The following is a 21,608-nucleotide window of genomic DNA, read 5'->3' on the forward strand; positions in this document are numbered from 1 at the left end:
TATTAATATCTGTGTGTGTGTTTGTGTGGTGGTTTTTTTTCCATTTAAAATAAGATTTATTATAAATCCCCATTTTGATTGATCAGTCATATTGATCATCGCTCTAAATTGAATGTCAAGTTCAGCGTAATGAAAGCTTGTTATGTGGCGGTCACCAAAATTTCTCTCTTTAATGGAGTTTTGTTGGAGACGCTATTAAATACAGAGTAAAACATTTGAAAAAGTGTTGCAAGCCTGGCAAAAAAAATGCCCACAGGGCATCATCTTTGAGGTTTTTGTGTCATTCGCTATTACGTCTGAATAAAAAATGCAGTTCTCAGAAGCTCGGAGAGTAAAATCAAAACAAACGTGCATTGCCCCACATGCCACTGAGTTAATGAGAACCTATTGGCATTTTTTTTTTCTTGACACAGGTGCCTTTGCCAAGGTGAAGGAGAGCCAGCGGATGAGTGATGAAGGGAAAATGGACCAGGATGAGGCTGACGGCATTAGGAAACGCTGCCGGACTGTGGGCTTTGCCCTCCAAGCGGAAATGAGCCACTTCCATCAGCGACGAGAGGTGGACTTCAAAGACATGATGCAGGCCTACCTCAGGGAGCAGATAGCCTTTTACCAGCGTGTTGTCCAGCAACTGGAGCGCACCCTGCGCATGTACGACTGTCTGTAAAGACACCGGACTGCTTTCTGGGTCAGGATGTCAAGAGAGAAAAGGGAATGCGCACACACAGAGTGGAAAAAGGAAAGGGAGATTCAAGTCTTGACTCTTTCATCAATGGTTCAGTTAAAAAAAACAAAACAAAACATTTGCAGATGAATGAAGCGTGGGTTTACTGGAAAGACATGCAAAGCCAGTCACTCTTTCACTTTGATAGATTCAAAGTTTATGTTTTATTATTATTTTTTGTGTGTTTTCTTTTTAAGACCTACTGTATCTTTTATTTCTGAAATACACAGCACACAGCATATTGTTTATTTGACATAATTTAAGGTGTTGGTTACATTAAAGTAAGAGTATAGGTTTCATATTCATAGTGGATCTATAGTAGAAACGGGTTCTGTTTTTAAAGTCGTCCCTTTTCTCTTGAGTGTTGTGTAGCGTGGCCTCCACCGGTGATTGATTGAAGTCACATCCAGTGTAAAATGTTTAAACTTTTAGCTGAACTTTCAACAACTTTCATTAAACTATCCAGAATGTCCTCATCAGTACTTCCTGGCCAAAGAAGTGCACTGTACGCTCAAGAGGAATTAGCCCTGTCGATTGCTCGCGTGGCTCAGGCGTTTCATACTTCACGTTAGTTACTTTAACGAAAAAGACAAATGGCTGTCTAAACTTTGCACCATGTGAAAAATGTACTGATAACGTATAATTTTGTGAGTCCTTTTTTTGTTTTCTCCGTGACGTTTGTGCCTTTAAGGGGGACCGTTGTCTGTCGTCTGCAGTGTGGCTTGTGTTTTACGGGGCGAATTGTTGGAATGAGCTCAGTTACGAGACGAGTTTGCACATGTTCCTTTTTTTTATTATACTGTTAGGTCATCCTGGGTGTGTATGTGTTGTGTGGGTTAAGGAATGTAACGCTGTGCAGATCAATTCCCTTGTCCTTGATGGACAAAACAATGTTTCTTTATATGTAGCAGCAGGTGTATCTGTAAGTTTCATATGAAAAGTGTTCAGGTAGTTTAAGTGGAGCAACTTGTAATCATATAGTTAAAACGAGACCACATTCCTCCCGTGTATTACCCGAGTTTTGTGTTCATATTAAGCATTTTACAACACTGAATGCTCACAAAATAATACTTAGTCTCTTTCCTAAAGCCATAGCAAAGAAATGCATTAATTCACTTCCTTGGCATTAGTTGGATGAGGAGATTATTAGCACACTGGGCCTTACTGCACTCCCTCAGTTAAGAAATATGCAGTTTTAGCTTCTAAGCAAACTTCCAGCTGATTGGCTGTCCCTAATAAACAAGATTTTACCAGCAAGTGGGCGGGGCTTCTACACTCATAGACGATTAGTAGTGTGATACTTTTTTGGTGTCAATCAAAATACAGGGCCAATATATTTCCGATACCAAATACCTTTAACCCATAAAGGCATGAATTTGCAAATTTTGAATACATTTTAATTACCACTACCACTACTCTGATTACTGTGATTGTAACTACTTTCCACAGTAATTACTTGATGCAACAAAACACATCCCTCATCCTTTCATGTATTTTGAAACTTTTTTTTGAGACCTGAAATGTTAATGTTCCTGTCTCTAAAGCGCTTTCGGGTCAACATCTGTTGTTTAAATGTGCTTTAGGCTATAAATAAAATAATCGGGAGCCTGGTAGCCTGGTTCTGTCCCATTGATGATTAAAATGGATGTATACATTCCCATAAATTAAAACTGTTGAAAAACTGATGTGGAAACATTCTAGTTACTGATTTTATTAGTTGTTTTGTTGTTACCTCTTGAACAGGTAGCCCATCAAATTGCCTCCTGTAAAACCAACTTGTCCTTAACCCTTGTTTTTGTACTTATTAAGCAAACCAGATGCAATGTGCTGAATATAGATTATTGCAGTGCTGGCAGATTTTCTTTTCTTTAGTAATAGCTAGGCTAGCTGTTTTCCTTCTTTTCCAGTCTTTGTGCTAAGCTAAACCAGGTGCCAGCTAGAGCTTCTCACGTAACTGACTTGACCAGAGAGTGGAACTGATCCTCTCATTCGACCTACAAATCAAATACGTGTTTCTTATTTTCCCAACATAAAACCGTTACTTCAACAGCAAGTGGCTGTGAGGGCTAGAGGTCCACTTACTCATCTGGTTTAACAAGAGAACATTTTCATGGCAACTTGCGGTTTAGACGAGACTATCTTTAGCATTACCTCGAGGGAATGTTTTCTGACTCTGCTTTGGGATTGAACAGGGGTCGATCTAGCGGTGGTGTGTTTGGGTGACAAGTGGAATGAATTCATTTTTCGTGAAAATCTGCTGCAAATTTCAGTCTTTTAGAATCTTATGAGTGTCCTGTAACAAAAACAAAAAAACATGCTGACTCGGCATGCAGGTTTCCCGGCAAACGAATGCTCTGGTGTGTGTGTGTGTGACTCAGATACCGGTACTTTTCAGTCCACAACTGCAGCCTTCGACTGCCTGTTGTTGTCTAATTTTGAACAAATTTTTGCGTTTCATACGTAAATTGTATTTTCTTTTCTTTATTATTATTTTTTTTTTAAATTTCTGTCAGAATCTACACTCATGACAGACCAAAGATGTGTTAGATTTTTCTACTGGGGCACTCGGTTTTGTTGTGAAATGATAAATGCTCTCTGGTTTTCTTATTCAGTCTGTTTCAAATATTTGGAAAGACCAAAAAAAAAAAAAAAAAAAAAAAAACAAAGCAAAAGAGAAACATTCCACAAAGAAATGATCGTGGACACCAAAAGGTTGGTGCAGGATTTGGGGAATACAAAGACATGTAAGGCAAAAAAAAAAGAAGACCTCTTTATGTTCCAAAGCTGCACGATAAGTTAAGTGAAAGACATTTCGCACAGATGACTGTTTCTTAATACGGATGTTTGACTTTGTGAGTTGTAGGAGCTCTGTGCTTTAGCTTCTTCCTCTGAAATACCAGATGGTGATTTTTCAGTAAGGAATGTGTCACTTGATTAAGGGGAAGAGGACGTATAAATCTTAATAAAAAGTCATGATGGTAATTGCTGTCTTGTTTTTGTCGTCCATTCAGAAGTCACGCCCTGCATTAACATTATTCTGCACGTATTTCATCTCCACTATTTAGCTGTTGTGTTTCTATTTATTCACAATGACCTCCTTTTTAAAGAAGCTGATAACTAAAGCCTGCATTGCTTGTCCTGTCTTCCTCCTCTCAGCCCCCAACCGGATGGCCGCCCCTCCCTGAGCCTGGTTCTGCTGGAGGCTTCTTCCTGTTAAAAGGGTGTTTTTCTTTCCCACTGTTGCCAAGTGCTTGCTCATAGGGTGTGTTTTGATTGTTGGGATTTTTTCCATATTTTTATAGGCTCTTTTTTTATTGTGTCCACTCTGTGCGTCAGGATATTGGTGATAACAGGATATTATAACACATGCAAACAGTTTTCCCCCCTAAAGTAACCAAAACAAGCACTGCCGGGAGCTGTTATCCCAATTTTCCAGTTTGCGTAAACATACATAGACAGTGAGATGATAACAAAATAAATAAGACTCAAAGAAATGTATGAACATCCTGGCTAACCATGTGAAAAACTGGGGTTGGGGAATCTTTTGATTCAACAGCTGCTGAAGGTCTACTTACGGTGGGGATCCCCTTAACCTTTTGCATTTACACACATTCTGATGAACATTTTATGGAAAGTTTTCTTTAAAGAATGAGGCTGTCCCGTGGAGTTGATTCTCTGAGACATAGTAAATGCCAAACTATCGCCTAAAGAAGTATTACAATATGTTCAAGTGAACCCAGGCTTTTCTCTTTAATGTGTTCCAGATGTTTCGGAAGCGAGCATTTCATTTGGACAGCTCAAATCAACATGTTGGGTTGTTAAAGTGAAGGAGTTGTTGGCATTAATCTTAACAATCGTAAGCGCCCTCTTCTGTTTTAACCCCAACGGCAGGTGTCTTAATAGTGTCTTAATGACACTACTTTGTTAACCTTTAAGTTCCTCCGTGATGACATCCTGCAGAGTGATGCTAACAGATTGCAGATACACCTCTGGCTGTCAAAAGCAGAAAAAAAACATCCAGATGTTAAACCCAGCGCATGGCTTGGAGGCTAGTGTTTCAGGCTTGTGGGATGATGTCACCGTCATGATACGTACCAGGAATACACATCATCCAGGTTCACTGAGAAACCTAAGACTGACAGAAGGATGAAAACCTAAGCGCGAGGCATTAATCACTGCTCTATAATTCAAGTCGTGAAAGTAAAAGCATCTTCAGAACAGTTGAGTGCATCTTCCACACTCCTGATGGTTACCGCAACGCATTAGCGAAGCAAAAAGGCCTCAATGGCAGTAAAATGACACCGTGGAAAAAGTTCCAAACCCTATTGCCAGAGCAGTGCTAACAGTGCACTTCTCCAACGTGACTCAGTTTATGTGAGTTAGGAAGTGGGGTGAAGGAGAGAGGAGGGGGTGAAAACAAATTCAACTTTGCTCTCTTTGAGGTTTTTTCCGTCAGATGCAGCTGAAGCCTGGATGAAGCCTGGATGAGCTAACCACCTCTTTCCAAAGAGAAGGAAACATTCGAAGTAGATCCAGCTTTTTTTTTTTTTATCATAAAAATCTTAAAATGGTTGCAAACATAGCAGTGTTTCATTTTTCACATACCTGTTTCTACAGGTACATGCTTTTGGAATCATCAAGTCACCTTTATATTGCGGCTCATACGTTGTTGTTTTTTTTTCTTCTTTCTCTTAAAAATCCCAAAGCAGCTCGCTTGGCTCATCATTGGGAAAAGATTGGACCTCTTTAAGGTCCAGAGTGGTGCTGCAGGGGCACATGGTAAAAACGTTATGGCTTAAAGTGCCAGCAGATGTCTATTAAAAAAAGGGAAAAAAAAAAGGGGGGGGGATGCTGAGTGAAGGAAAGGTTTCAGCGTGCAGAGTCTGGGGAAGAAAACTTCTCCTCCAGCCCCACAGACAGCATACCTCAGAGGACACTGCATGCCCAGAGTTCTCATTTGTTTCCCTTAATGAAAAAATCAGTCAGAGCTGCAGAGCACAGAAGCTAATGTGTTTTATGTCCCAGCAACAGCACAACCAAACGTATATCACACGTTTAATAAAAAATAATACAAAATCCGAGGTCTCACAGTCAGCCGGGAGTGAGTTTCCCTGGAGCTTGCAATCGTGTGCACAGCGCATTTCAAAGGGATACACTGAGGATGCTGCTGCTTTTGTGAATGAGCTGTTTGGCTTCTGCAGCCACTGCGATGACATGGACTTGACCTCTACGGTGCACAAGGATTACAGCGTTCTCCTCCTCCTCGAGCATCTGAAGGAAACAAAGGCAACAGATGGTCGAATCAAAATACATGGTGGGTCTGGTAATCCCTCTTCCGGCTCCTCCCGCTTGCTGCTGGGGCCAACGTCACAACTGGGCCAAGAAAAAAACAGAAGAAGCCAACTTTAAAGGCAGATTTGTGGCTCCATGTATTTTCGTTTTGGGAGGCAAATCCTGGATTACAGATTTAACTTTATAGCCAGATAAGTTTGCTCACATTCAGTTCTGGAATTCAAATATAGAGACTTTTTTTCTGTTCAGACTGATTGATTTTAATGCAAAAATCTTTTTTTAAAAATTAAATATTGACAGTTAAATTGATACCTTGGGATCTCTTTAGGGTTGTCCCAAACCCCTACAGTAGGACCCAGCAGCTTAGCACTGCTGAGGATTTCAGTGTGTTTAACACGGCCACCTTAAATGTGGAATCACATCTTTAACAAGTTGGTTCGAAACGGCTCCAGAAACTATATTTGTAAACTGACACGTGTGTGGGAGCCACGCTTCTCAGCAAATGATGACTTATGTATCGCGAGACTAAACAGTGTACAGATGTAGTCAGCAAAACTCGCCGTTTAAAGTCCTCCACTGTTTGACGCGTCAGCTAATAGTTTCATTAAGAGATGACGGTGAGATGTGTGCAGAGGCAGGTGTGGGTTGAGGCTGATGAAAATATGGTCACTGTAGTGTTTCTGAAACATATGGGAATTATTTTTGAAGTACTCGTCTTCTGGGAAATTCTCAGGATGCGTCAAAACAAAAGAGGACCTTAAAGGGTCACTCACTGATTTTACACAATCATTTCTGCTACTGTGGAACATAAGAGGGAACTTTATTTGTTCATTAGTGAGCATAAAAGTATCAATTAATGTAACAAAATGTTAATTACCTGCACTGACATATACTCACCGGACACTTTATTAGGTATACCTGTTCAACTGCACATTAACGCTAATATCTAATCAGCCAATCATATGGCAGCAACTGCATTTAAGCATGTAGACAGGGTGGAGATGACCTGCTGAACTGTTCAAAGACAGCATCAAATTGGGGCAGAAAAGTGATCTAACTAATGTGGTTATTGCTGGTGCCAGACTGGCTGGTCTGACTGTTTCAGAAATTGCTGAGATGGAATTTTGAGACGGGATCTGCTGGGAGTTTCTCACACAATCCCATCTCTAGGGTCTGAAAAAGAAAAAAAAATCCAGTGAGTGACAGTTTTCTGGTTGAAAATGCCTTGTTGATGTCAGAGGTCAGAGGAGAATGCAGAGACTGCTTTAAACTAATAGGAAGGCGACAGTAACTCAAATAGCGACTCGTTTCAACCAAGATGTGCAGCAGAGCGTCTCTGGTCACACACTGTGTCAAACCTGTTAAAACTCTGGCTGGTCTGACGAGCCATGATTTCTGCTATGACCATCTACATGGTGGGTCAGAGTTTGGCATATAATACATGAAAAAAACTACTTTGTATCAAACATTCAGGCCGCTGGTGGTGGTGGATGGTTAACCACCACAGCCTACCTGAGAAGTGTTGCTGACCATGTCCGCCCCTCTATGACCACAGGGTACTTATCATCTGATGCCTGCTTCCAGCAGGACAACACACTGTGTCACAATATTAAAATCATCTCAAACTGGTTTCTTGAGCACCACAATGGACCTCCACTGGGCTCCACAGTCTCCAGATCTCAAAGATTTGCATCATGGCAATCGGCAGCAACTGTGCAACACTATCAGGTTAATATGCACCAAAATCTCTGTGGAATTTCAGCATTTTGTTGAATCTATGCAATGAAAGCCTAAATAAAGGGTGTCCAACTTGGTACTGGCAAAGCGTACATAGTAAAGTGTCTGCTGTGTTTAGTTCATAGCATGGCTCTTTCTCAGGCTTAATCTTTACCTCTTTGTGCTAAATCTCTGTTTGCCTTTGGCTGCTGTTCTGTCTAGACCTTTGTCTTGTTATGTCTCTCTGTCTGCCCTCCTTCATCCCTCTGTCTTCTTGCCCTCCACTCAAATACTGATAAGGGGGTGGGGTGACCTAGACTTCAGCCTGACTGGTTCCAGATGCATCACTCAAACTCAAACTCAAAGGCCTACAGGCTGCCTCAATAATGTGTAATTGTTTTGTGTAATTTTAACTTTGTTTGTTCGTATGTATTTGTCTTGAAATGTGCTGCCTCTTGGCCAGGACTCCCTTGAAAAAGAGGTCTTTGATCTCAACGGGACATTCCTGGTTAAATAAAGGTTAAATAAAAAAAAAAATCACTGTGAGAAATCAAAGTGTTTCTCAGATGGTGAACGCGCTTTCTTCTACCTGGTAAGCCCTGCAGATTAGACGTGTAGCTTTGCCACCTATAACAGATGTCAAGTCTCCTCAAGCCAGTAGAAATCGAAGTCTTTGTCTCTGTTGCTGCACAGAACGTTAGCCTTGAAAACTCCAGTTTGCTCCCCCCCACCCCCGCCTCTCTCTCACACACACATTATAGATACCAACACTGAGATTAGAGGTCACGTCTCCGTTGGCTTCCACATTTACTCTTCTGGTCCTTTTTTAATACTTCTTACTAAAACAGCATAGACTAAAGGCTGGTTAAGAAAGGACATTCCAGTGGGCTGGACTCAAAAAGCTTCTACATTCTTCTGGAAAGTCCCATTAAAATCTTTTGCCTTGGTTTATTTTTTTCTTCTTTTTTTCTATGTGTGTTTTTGGTAAGCCATCTGACCAGTCAACACAGCCTTACCCTCGGTGTGACAGCGGTAATGTCCCAAAAGACGGGGTTTATCATCCAAACCCAGTATCTTTTCTTACTGACAGACATTTTAATATTTGACTTACTTGTTAGTCCACTCAGCAGTGATACACATGAACAGTACGCTGGCAAAAAAATGGAAAACCAGAAATCCAACGAGTCAGACTGACGTACAGCCTGGAGCAACTACACAAAGAAGAAGTGATTCTGTGAGCCAGCATCATATTTCATCTGTACTAATGGTCTGTAAATGTGTGCTAATGTGACATCAGAATGCAGTTTGTGACTGGGTTTTGGCTTCTGAAAGACACGTGTAGTAAATACTCATTGCCATGTACATTTCAGTACTGTCACATTAAGCTTTATACACTGTGTAACATCTATTTGCTTTCATTTGTAGATGGCAGAAAAAAATGTCATTGACTAATCTTGTTAATCGAAATGTTTAATTGAGCTGTTTGTGTGTGCTGCAGCTTTAAAATGATAAGAACCTTGTTCCTTTCCACAAGCCCAAATAAGTAACACTTGCTTTAATGGCGTCACATGGGAAAGACCTGTTTCTCAAGACATGACAAAAGATCCAAAGATCATTAGATAGCAAGTGAGTCGGGCATGAGGTAGTTCAGGAAACCAGAGGGACTGCTTGGGAAACGACAACTCAGGCTTAGGTCAGACAAATACAGGGCACATAAAATGTTCTGAGATCGGGCAAAAACACGCTGTTGCATCCAGACTGCTCTCTCTCTAATTCAAACAAAATGTAGACACAGGACTGCTGTGTCATCACATGGAAACTGCAGTGATGGTAGTTCTAATTTGGGTACTTCTGTATCTGTTTAAACCTTAACTCGTTATTTTAAATCCAGCACCAGATATTTCCCTGAGCTCTAATTTAGAATTTGGCCTGTTATTCAAGTTCATGTGAAATGTGCAGCAGTTTCTTACTGCCAGAGAGCTAAACTGCTAAACTTCAAGCAACAGTAGTTTGTAATAGTGAAATAAAAACAACAGCAGTTTTTTAGGTATCTTTGACTTGTGACTGTTTTGTCTTGTTGACTCAATCTTGTGTGGTTTCCTAATGCACTCTTTGGTTTTAATGAGTGCTTTAAGTTGAGGTAGGTAGACTATTTTTTTTGGTCAGGCCTAAAGGGAGGGCCAGGGGTGGCCCTGTCCCACATGAAATTTGATTGGCTCATGTTGCCCCTCCTTTTAGTGATGTTGTCATGACAGTGAGGAGATTAGACATGGGTTCTTGTTCATGCCCCCCTTGATGTAGTGTTTAGTAATGTTACACGTGGTAAAAGCCTTTGTTTAACTGTAGTTGGAAATGAAAGCATTTGTGTGAGACATCCTTTCCTTTTTTGTTTTTACTTTATTTGTTATCTACTCCATCCATCCATTTTTTTCTCATGCTTATCCGACTCAACATTGGCAGAGCTTATACCAGCTGTCACATATAGCTAGGTTGCCAGCCTGTTGCAGGTTTAACACTCAAACACGCTCAAAAGCAAAAGACGTTCCATCAGAGAAAACTGAACAAAGCAACACAATATTGGTGCTCTTTATTTGGTGACTTTGTTGACTTGATTGCTCTCTTGAAACTGCCTGGAGTTCTTTAACTTGAACAATGTGTTTGGACCTTTCCCACACTTTTCGATATCTAGAGTGGGATGCATTTACTGGAGCTATATGGAAGCACATTTGTGTTTGGAGAATTTCATCTTGTGGAAAATTATCCTCATCACCTTCAACCTGAAGGCTTCTGAACAGCTGCAAGAGATTGCCCATCTAACAAGCTGTCAAAGCGATAAAAAGTTTCAGGATCCTGCAGGAGTGCCAGACTGATTTTTAAAATAATATTCAATTCAAAAAGTATGTTTAAAAAATGACTTCTTGTCAGCTTGAAAGTCATAGTTGCCTGATGAGGCCCCAGTGTAGGTGTTTGATCACATGCAACAGGGCAGTGTTTCTTATAGCAGTAATAGCATAGTGGTTTGGTGGTTAGCACTGTCACCTCACAGCAAGAAGGTCCTGGGTTGGAATCCAGGGTGTCATTCGGGTTCTCTTTAAATGATAATAATCCCATATAGAGCTATTCAAAACTATGTTTCTCACTGCCATTGTTTGTATTGACAACACATATCAATAAGGGGAGTGGCATATGGGGATTCCCAAATATCATAATATTTTATGACTTTGTTATGTACATTACACCAGCAGCTGATAACCATTTAAATACATACAGTAACAATAACATATACTGTAGCCAGATAAATACAAAAACAACAAATGTGCAAAGAATTAAAACATTAAAATTGATCCCACTGACAGGCAACAAGCTATAAAGGATTTGGATATTTTAGGCACCACAGTTTGCACCTAATGAGCCTCAGAAAAACTGAAATCAGTGCTGCTCATTAAGAATAATTTTCTATCCACTTATTCTTCTCTGCACTCTATAAGAATGATCTAAAGGGAAAATTGAGTTAACCAGCCGCCGCTTTCTTCTATCCGCAAACCCCCTCTGACTCAACGTCAGGTTAATGAGAATTATGTGTTTCCATCAAACAGGATGAAACACCCAGCCTACAGTTTAGCAATCTATAACTCTGTGTGGGCAGAAAAGCAAATAATCAACTCTTGTTTTCTGTACTTACACAAAACCAAACCTCTCTCTCGTCATACTGAAAAATGGCACAACTCACTGGGCTGTTACCACTCTTTGTTTTCAATTTCAAGGAGAGAAATTAAACGAAATGCCAAGTCACCTAATAATGGGGATGCCATTAAATCTGAGATTGTATTCCTTTTCCTAGGAAACCTTTGAATGTGCCATTAAAGTCTCTCCCTGTCAACCTTTCTCCCTCTGGATTTCCAGTCAGCCGGTAGAAGTTCCCTCTGGAGACAACAGTCATTTCCTCAGAACAGCCTGCATTCCTGAAACACTGCCCAATCCATGTAAACAACATTCCTGTTATGGGAAACAAAAACCACAAAAAAACATTATCTCATTGTCTGAACTAAGACTTCAACCATCCTCTTTTATTCTACAGATTATCTTATACACTAATCAGTTGCACGTGCTTTTGCCAACATTCTCCTGAAGTTGTCAGACAAGTTAGAGTGCAAAGACTGAAGTGATGTGCACACCACGTATAGCACAGATTCTCATAGAACTTCATTTTAAACATTAGATGACTAAACTGACAAAACTCCCACCATGGCAACAGAAATAAGTAGGCTAAAGGACACACTTAGTCTTTCCTGAAACTGTTGCAAGTTATCCTCAGTCTGAACATTGGTGTTGCCGTTGATGAAAACTGAGTGCATTTTAGCGTAAAATGTTTTGAAATTCAAAAATTTCCTAATGATCTTGTTGCCTGTGATGCTTATCTAGCATTTCTATAAACTAATTTGAAAGTTAGCCGCAGCTTTCCAGAGAATTTGTGATTACACAGTGGACAGATGTGGGCAGACATTAATGTCTGCACCCACTGTATTTACAGGCGAGGGGAAACAAAGAGAGCGGCCTGGAAGAAAATGGAACGATTAGCTGGAATTCATGGCGAGACTGAGCCGACACACACAAATAAGCAAACAGACTTCACACAGGAGACATGTTGAGTGTGTATGAATTGCCGAGTCTGTATTACTGCATGCCTGATGTTTCTGGCATATAAAAGTAATTGCACTAACCTGACAGTGTCAAATTCACCAAAAAGCTTCTTTTTGCATATGAACACATTTGAAACCTGCAGAAACTACTGAAGGTAGGTCCTGAGAGGAATGTCTGTCTCTTCAGTTGCTGAGGGCTCCCAGAATAACTAGTCCCTACAGTTTCACACTAGAAATGAAATATATTTAGAATGGTTGTGATACTTTTGGACCATATGGAGTTAATACACATCATAAATCCTGGTTTAAATGCTTTGACTGTTTGTCCCTGTCCACCTGTGGCTGAGCAGGTACTGTGCAGCAGTTCTTATTTTCCAAAAATGACACAAAGTGAGAGGGAGTGAGAGCGCACACATTTTGATGGAACATGGTGGAAATTATTAAACATAATTTTCTGACTCATTTTGGGCCATTTTATTGCCAGGACAAACAGTTTTATATTACAGACATCCCCTCTCCAAGATATTTGTGCAACAATGGTGTAAAACAAAAGAGAAAATTATTAACTCGTAGATCATTACACAACTGTTAGAAAGCAATACAAATATCAGAAAGTCTTCCAAACATTTTGAAACAAAGAATTGAAAAACACTTGAAACGTATTTCCTTATATGACTTGATACGGACTTAGGTTTGAATTGTCTGATGTCATGTTTTATTTATTCTCATGTTGTAAGACGCTGCTGTCATTCTGTGTAAAACTTTCCAAAACAGTTCTTCTGTGCTGTAAAACAGAGGTACACATGTCCACAGGAACCCTGCATCTTGCCGTGTTCAATTCAATCCAGTTCTACTTATACTGTGCCAAATCAAAACAACAGTTTGCCTTAAGGTGGTCTATATTGTAATGTAATGAACCTAGAACACTACAGAGAATGCCCTTCATGCTACAGCCAACTGCTGTAGCACTTGGCTACAGCAGGAAGGAAAAAATCCCCTTTTAACAGGAAGAAAGCTCCGGCAGAACCAGAATCAGGGAGGGGTGGCCATCTGCCACGACTAGCTGAGGTGATGTTGGCCAGAGTGATATATTATATTGTATTGTCCAAGATAAGATTTTGATCTGGAATGCGAGCTGTGGATCTCTGCTTGTTTCTCTTCTTTTCATACTTTTAAGATATCCCACCACTGGCTTGCCCTATCTTCTTGTTTTGTTTTTTGGGATTGCACAGACTTTGTGCAATTTTATATTTAGGACCACATTTCAACTTGCCCCTACACCTGGAAGTGGTGGTTGGACAGAAATGTGATACTTTCCCAAACACTCTGATTGGTTAGCATCATTTAAGTTCACATGTACTGTCTTAAAAAAACTTTCTGTTGCCCTGGGGCAGTGCTGTGCAGGGTTAAAGTTTAAGGCTATGGCGTAACAATAGCCCTATTTCACAGTATTGAGATTTCCTGCAGTAGGACAAGCCAAGGTGGGGCAAATGTATTAATGATTACTCAAGTCGTCAAAGGAGCTTGCAAAGAAAAGCGTCTGGACTTCTTTAAGTTGCTTGAAGATGTTTCACCTCTCATCCGAGAAGCTTCTTCAGTTCTAAGGTCAAATGGTGGAGAGTCCCAGATATAAACCTAGTGGGAGTATCCCCCCAAAGAGGGACAAAAGGACCCCCTGATGTTCCTCTAATCCCCTGAGCCAAGGTGTGAAACTGGGCGTGGGTCCCAATCAGCCAGAGTTTCGGGTGTGTTCATTGTGAAACCTGGCCCCACCTTATCATGTGAATTCCTGAGATCAGGTGGCCCAGGATGTTAGTGGGCGTTAAGGCGTCTGGGGAGGGATCTCAAAACTGGGTTATAGATGGCAGAGAGTTGGTGTCGTAAACCCCCGCCTCTGTTCAAAGATGGTCGCTCACAGTGGACATAGATGGCTTCTTTCACTCCTCTTTCAAACCATCTGTCCTCTCTGTCCAAAATGTGAACATTGGCATCCTCGAAAGAGTATCCTTACAATGCAGATGGACTGCTGAGTCTTGTCCTGTGGAGGTGGCTCTTCTGTGTTGTGCCATGCGCTTGTGAAGTGGCTGTTTGGTCTCTCCAATGTAGAGGTCTGAGCATTCCTCGCTGCACTGTACAGCATACACCACATTGTTAAGTTTGTGTTATGGCGTTTTGTCTTTCGGGTGAACCAGTTTTTGTCTGAGCGTGTTGCTGGGTCTGAAATGCACCGGGATGTCATGCTTGGAGAAAACTCTCCTGAGTTTCTCTGATACACCGGCTACATAGGGGATGACAATGTTGTTGTGTCTGTCTTTCTTATCCTCCCTCGCTGGTGTCTGGTCTTCTTTTCTGTGCCTCTTTGCTGACTTTAAGAACGCCCATTTAGGATAGCTGCACGTTTTGAGTGCTTCCTTTACATGTGTGTGTTCCTTCTTTTTTCCTTCAGGCTTAGAGGGAACATGTTCTGCCCGGTGGTGTAGGGTCCTAATTACTCCAAGTTTGTGTTCCAGAGGGTGATGGGAGTCGAACAGGAGGTACTCTCCACCATTTGACCTTAGAACTGAAGAAGCTTCTCGGATGAGAGGTGAAACGTCTTCAAATAACTTAAAGAAGTCCAGACGCTTTTCTTTGCAAGCTCCTTTGACTACGATGACCTGGATGACTGAGAACCTTCACAGACAGATTACTCAAGTCCACTCAGCAGCTTTCTCAGTGAATCATAATAATCTAACAGACTCTGCATTACAAAATGGGATAGTCATTTTAATGTTAGCGATTGATCCACAGCTACACTTTTTCTTCTAAGCTAGACATGACTGCAGAAAAATATCAGACCAAGGAAGCTGCAGTTTTTGAATGCAGCTGATGAATTACACATTACTGTATTCAGTTTCATAGATATTGAAACTTCAAAGGCACAGCGTGTAAAATCTCACCGCTACATGTCACAAGATTGTTGATTGCAGTAAACTGAATTCAGTTTTCTTACCTCTCTCAGTTCAAGTACATAACCCTAGCTACGTTAGCTGCTGTAGGACAAACAAGTCTGGCCACTGTTCTTCTTTGAGTATATTTTTGTTATATGAGTATATTTGATTATTTTTTTGAGTATATCTTGAACGTGTCTGCAGGTAAGTGCTGTGGTTTTCGCCCCTGTTAGCTGCTGTTAGCCTCAATTTGGTGCTTTTAGCTAACATTAAAAAACTTTCTTGGAAGTGGATTTAACATTGTTGTAATCAGAAACTATTTAGAAAGTGTGATTTTTAGGACACTTGAGCCTAACATTAGCTGGTGTAATTTTAACTTATAACCACATGTTGTTGTTGTTTAACTGGCTCACTGTCAGCTGTCCAGAGACAAGTTTGCATGTGTAATCTAGTGACAATAAGTAATTACAATAATATCTGGAATAAATGAGCATGTTTATGCATGTTTTCTCCTGGAGAGACCTATTTGTGGAATACGGTGAGCAGTGCTTTGTGTTTGAGTATCACTAACATTATTCTTGTGTTTTCGACTGTGCATCATTCACTGTAAATAAACTCACCAAACTGAACCTTCAGTGAGTCCACGTACAGTATCTGGTGGTTTCCATGACAGTGAATATTCTACCTTCGCTGTTTTTTGATTTTATCTTATAAATAAAAAAAAATAAAGGCATAGACCTCCATGAAAGTAAATGTCACTGCATGTAAATAAATATGAAAATACAATCCCCTCCCAAAAGACAAGCAAACAAGAAGACAGAAGACAGTTGTGTGGCTGTGCAAACACAACTGACTGCTGATAACTACTTCAAGGGAATGAGAGGCAGGTGTGTTTGCAGGTGAGGTTCAAGTGACTGCAGACGAGACCTTCATCGCATAGCAGGGATGGAGGCATGGACTCGTTTTTTTAATGATCTCATATAAGCCTAATGACAACAGGCATTTTTAATGTAGCAACTTTATCTCTGTACAACTAATGGGCTAGTACCAACATATCTGACTGCACTGAATCACAATGGTATGTGCTTGATCGTAACACTGAGTTCTGTAACTTTGAGTATTGTATGTATTTCAAATAGAGTGCAGGAAAGAAAAAATTGTTGACATCTAGAGGTTTAAGAACGGGCCAAAAGAAGAATTCAATTCAATTCAGTTTTATTTATAAAGCACCAAATCTCAACAACAGTCACCTCAAGGTGCTTTATAGAGTAAGGTAGACCATACAATAATACAACCCCCCCCCCAAAAAAAAAAAAAAATCATCAAAAATCAAGCACTTTGGCAACAATGGGAAGGAAAAACTCCCTTTTAAAAGGAAGAAATCTCCAGCGGATTCAGGCTCGGGGATGGGTGTCCATCTGCCGAGAATGATAATAACAATAAAAAAAATCTATCCAGTTAATGAATCAGATCCTGCAGATATATTTTTGAGGCCCAAACCACTTAAGAATCTTGCCTTCACTTTCATTTTGAGTGTAAGATGAAAAACAAAACAAAACAAAGAACCACAGGCTTCTTTTAGACAGGCACTGGAATGATGATTTTAACAGTGACAGCCATCTATACACACACTTTAGCAAAGCTATCTCATACCAAACTTGCTCCTCGCTGGTCTCCCTCGGGACAGATAATCTGTTTGAGAAACAGAGCAAACGTCAACACTGAAAAACTAACACTAGGCTGTAGAAATGATACAGCCAAGCGTAACTAAAAGGTTTTATTCCAACAACACAGACGTCCACGCTTTGTGATTCACTGCTCTCTGATGTACAGTACTCATTGCTTGATGTTTCCACTTTAGTGTTATTGACCACACTGTTTTGGGAAGAGTGTTACTCAGTTGCTTGTTTTTAATGGTGAATATGTATTGTTGGAATGAAACACTGGAATGTTTTCATAGTCAACCCCTCCATCATTGAACACAAACTCTGAGAATGAAATACATCCAACTGGGACTGGTTAACTGGTATGAAAAAGTTTTGGGCATGAGTTTTTTCCCCCTGTTTTCTTAAATATTGCCGAGGGACAAGAAACACAATAGAGTGTTAGTATCTGAGATTTAATCTCCACCAAGGAGGTTATTTGTCTGGTTGCCTGTTTGCTAGAAGCAACCCTCAAAAACATTATGGATGAACTGGCATGAACGTTGTTAATGAAGGCGGGACTTTATTTTTAAATGAGCTTTTGATCTGGATCCCAGAATCTTTTAAGGACTCATTCATGCTGTGAGATTTGACATTTTGCAACATAGCTTCACAAATATCCTCTAGATGATATTGAACAGTGTGTGAGGACTTCATCCTTTGGGGTGTGGTGTGTGGTGGTCCCTGTACAAGTGTAGGAAGAGCCTGGCTCACATTCTCAGAAGTAATCCAGACTTATTCTTCTCAGACAGAGGCTACGTCCACACTAGCCCAGATAGATTTGAAAACTGCGTTTTCATCTGAAAATTCTCTGCGTCCACACTAACGTTTTTTTTAGTCGTTTTCACAGAGTTGCGCGTCCACATTGAAATGGCTGAAAACGCTTATGTTCCAGTACTGCGCATGCGTGAAACACAAGAAGATTCGACCTGCCTCATTTAGTCTGCCGCTTATTTACTCCGCTATCTTAGTTTAATTGGTCACATGACTGCATCATATGACTAACATATGTCATCGTTTTAGTCCACACTGCGACGTGACAGCACCATTTTCAAATGTATGCGTTTTCGAGAGCGTTTTGAAAACGCTGCGTTTTCCATGAGCGATTAGTGTGGACGGGAGGCCAAAACAGAGATAAAATGCATTAGTGTGGACGTAGCCAGAGTTTGTAGGGGCTGCCAAGTGCAGAGGGTCTGCTTTTTGCAAATGCTGTGTTTTTGCTGACTTCACCAAGTGATGACCTCCCGCTTGCACACTCTGCAAGTGTGAAACAGCTGGGATGAAAACTTAACACCACCTGAAGTTTTCTCTGCTGGAAAACCCCACTATGGGTTAGGAGTAGTAATGAGTTGTGCCCCAAGTGGAGGAGTTTACATAATTTTAAATCCTTGAAATCCTCACCTTAGGACACAGCTCATTTTTACGTATGAGGAAAGAAGGGAGTGCGAGATTAACAGACAGATTGATGCATAGTTTTAAGTAATGTGGACAGTGTACTATTCTGCTGTTGTGAAGCAAGAGCAAAGCTGTCTGTCTACCCACCTCACCCCTACGGCCATGAGGTCTTAGTAGTGACTGAAAGAAAAATACAGCATGAAAAGCACAGACAGTGACTGCCTGGACAGTGACTGTTATAACTTCGTTCCTCTCCAGGGTGACGAACCAACAAGAACACAACCAAAAGTGCCCCAGAGACCAGTTGTATGACATACTTTGCACTGCTTCCACCTGAAAACAGAGCTTACTGCAGGTAGATGGGCCATCCCCGGACAGCCAGCAGACTGCAAACACACTCTGCATGAATTCTGCTTTAGATTTAGGTTAAGTTAAGGAGCTCTGTCAGTTGGGAGGGGCTCAGAGTAGAGCTGTTCCTTCTTCACATCAAAACAAGTAAATTGAAGTGGCTTGGGCATCTGACTGCCTCCTGGATGTCTCCTAGGTGACATGTTTCGAGCATGTCTGACTGAGGAAGAGACCCTAGAACAGGTTGAGCATACGGTGGACAGATAATGTCTCCTGGTTGGTTTGGGACACCTTGGTGTCCCCCTAGAAGAGCAGGAAGAGGTGCCTCAGGGAAAGGAAGGTCTAGAGGTCTATGTTTAGAGTGCTGACCACATAACCCAGAGCAGGAATAGCGACAGAAAATGGAATAAAATGTTCACAAATAAATATCACATTCCCAAAACATGATCACAGACTTATCCTGATCCTTCTGGATTCACAGACTTAATACTCAATGGTAAACGGGGAAATTTCAGCTTCGGAGAAGACATGTTGCTTTGAACGGTTTATACTAGTGATCCCACTTTGAGTTCTTAAAAAGAATAAAAGTAAGAAAACGAACAAAAAGACCTCAGTAACTGCGACACTATCTAAGGACTTAACAGGACACTTAATAGTAGTTCGTCGTAGACCTCTAGTCCCTCAGTATCCGTTCAGTGTAACAGGCAGACTTTATAAAGTTTCTCAGTTACTCTTAGAGGTGAAATTCAAAGTGGGAAAATACAAATCCCAGAAAGAGTCTACATTAAGAGTGTGACCTACAACACAGGAGTGAATGAGCTGAGCCTGGTTATCTGGTAACCTCACGCTCTGTGCAAATGCTGGAGTTTAAGATGGACCAAAGGGAAGACGATAAGAGGGGGAAAAAAGAGACAAAAACGCTAAATCTACCCTGGTTGCTCAGCCATGGAGGCATGCCAAGTTTGTTTTCCTGTAATGTTTGCAGCCCGTGATTTTTGTTGTCTTTGTCCTCCTCTGACTCAAGCATTCCTCAATGGTTTGAGACTAAACTGTGAACAGATAGTGCCAGAAATTAGCCACATCCCAGCAAATCTTCCTCACCAGCAATGAAAACACCCACTCACTTTGTAAACAAGTCACATTCCTGGTGTCTAAACTGTCAAGTGAACTCACAGGAGATGTGTTAGTATGATTCAGGCCTGTGCAAAGTGCACATTGTTTTCCTGTGCCAAAACAAAAACAACGCCATGGTAGAAGCGAGGACAGTACTGTTATGTATGCATTCATATTAGAGTGTAGGACACTGCATAGCTGTCATTGACTTTTTCTTGACATAGTCAAACAAGAAAAATGTTTGATCTTCTTTAAATCAAGTAAAGCTGCTGCACATGTACAACACCGCAAAGAAAATGCACTTTTTAAAGCATTTATTCTTCAGTGGATGATGTAAGTGCACCCTTGGTCTCAGAAACCAGGATTGCCCCCTGCAATTGAAATCATTTCACCTTTTCTGTTGCAAGTCGAGGTGACCATGGAATTTCACAAGCTTTCGTTTCTTCTTTTTGAGCCATTACTTTGAGGATTTTGCTACTGCTCACAATATGGCTTGAAGGTCGATGTTTGCTTCAACTGGTTTCACATCACCTTCACATCATCTGACAGAATGGCATTAAAATTTTTTATCCGTAAACGTTTCTCACATTCAAATGGGAAAAAACATGAACTACTAGTAGGGATGGGTATTGATAAGATTTTCATGATTCCAATTCCATTTTCGATTCTGTTTAACGATTCGATTCTTTATCGATTCTCTTATCGATTCTTTTTAAAAAAGGAGAACACTAAGGTCGATTAGCTTAGAACTTTGTTTTATATCTTCTCTTTGAACAAGATAGAAATTTAGGAGTAACATGGCCTTACAAACCCAACAGTGAGATCTTAAGAGATCCAGCCTATGGCTCTTCAATGGGGTGTCACAGGGTCCCCAGGAAAAAAAATTGTAAATGTAAAATAATAAAATAAACATTCTTCTGTAGCAATAACAAAGTATAACATAAATTATTCTGTAGCAATTGCACAAGAATATCCAGTAATGTCCCTGCCTACAATTAAACACATTCACTTACTGAAAATCGGGGCATCTGCTGTGGCAAGCCTTTGACCACAAACTTAGTCACTGCTCGGTGACATTCGTCTATCCTGGCCTGAAAGGAGACGCTACCGGTAGACTGCAGCGAGAACTGCCAGCGAGCGCCAGCCAGACTCTGTCTCTCTCATCATGGTCACCTACATGCACAGTAATGGCAGGTTTGTAATAAGGCAGATCGCGCTAACATAATATGCACTGTTAGTTGATTATTTACCTGCCGCATTAACGGGAGAGGACGTGCAAACGTTACCGCTGCTGCTGGGTTGAGATTCACGAGCTGAATTAAAACCACGACATTCATTTAAGGTCATCGTGTGTTTTGTGAGCAAATGCTTTTGCATATTCGTAGTGTTTCCTCCCTTAAATGAAATATCTACTTTGCAAGTATTGAAAGTTGCCCTGTTGTCATCCGCTCTCGTAAAGTATAACCAAACTTTTGAGCGTTTGAGCCGCCGTGTTTCCTGCCAGGTAAATGACGCTCCGCAACGTGGTGACGTCATTCGGGGCGACTGGAATCGATAAGGGAATCGTTTGCAAAAATGGCAAACAATTCCAAGGAATTGAAACAGTGGGAACTGGTTCTCAACAAGAACCGGCTTTCGATACCCATCCCTAACTACTAGGCTGCACATTTAAAAGTTTGTTAAAGGTTTTTTTTCCCAAGGCACACCTACAATACTGTCATGATCACTTGATCTGTTCTCAGACTTGTCA

At 40.8% G+C, this 21,608-nt stretch overlaps 1 protein-coding gene and 1 long non-coding RNA gene across 3 annotated transcripts in view; one reads left to right on the forward strand and one right to left on the reverse strand.

Moving 5' to 3' along the window:
• The window catches only part of snx33 (sorting nexin 33), a 25,676-nt gene extending 21,970 nt beyond the window's left edge, over positions 1-3,706 (forward strand). The window contains exon 2 of the mRNA XM_026175226.2: positions 414-3,706. Within this exon, the coding sequence (XP_026031011.1) occupies positions 414-667 (254 nt within the window). The 3' untranslated portion in view covers positions 668-3,706. The remainder of the gene's footprint in view (positions 1-413) is intronic.
• On the reverse strand, positions 3,283-21,368 carry LOC145430143 (uncharacterized). 2 transcript variants are annotated; one of them, XR_013910563.1, is made up of 3 exons: positions 21,109-21,367; positions 20,872-21,031; positions 3,283-6,097 (listed from the first exon to the last, which is right to left on the reverse strand). It is a non-coding gene; the product is annotated as an uncharacterized LOC145430143 (long non-coding RNA). The 2 variants fall into 2 exon arrangements; XR_013910564.1 differs by lacking the exon at positions 3,283-6,097 and adding an exon at positions 16,498-16,991 and having other exon boundaries at positions 21,109-21,368.
• Between the last annotated feature and the right edge of the window lie 240 nt (positions 21,369-21,608).

This window comes from Astatotilapia calliptera, chromosome 7 (genome assembly GCF_964374335.1).
Source record: "Astatotilapia calliptera chromosome 7, fAstCal68.1, whole genome shotgun sequence".
Classification (NCBI taxonomy): domain Eukaryota; kingdom Metazoa; phylum Chordata; class Actinopteri; order Cichliformes; family Cichlidae; genus Astatotilapia; species Astatotilapia calliptera.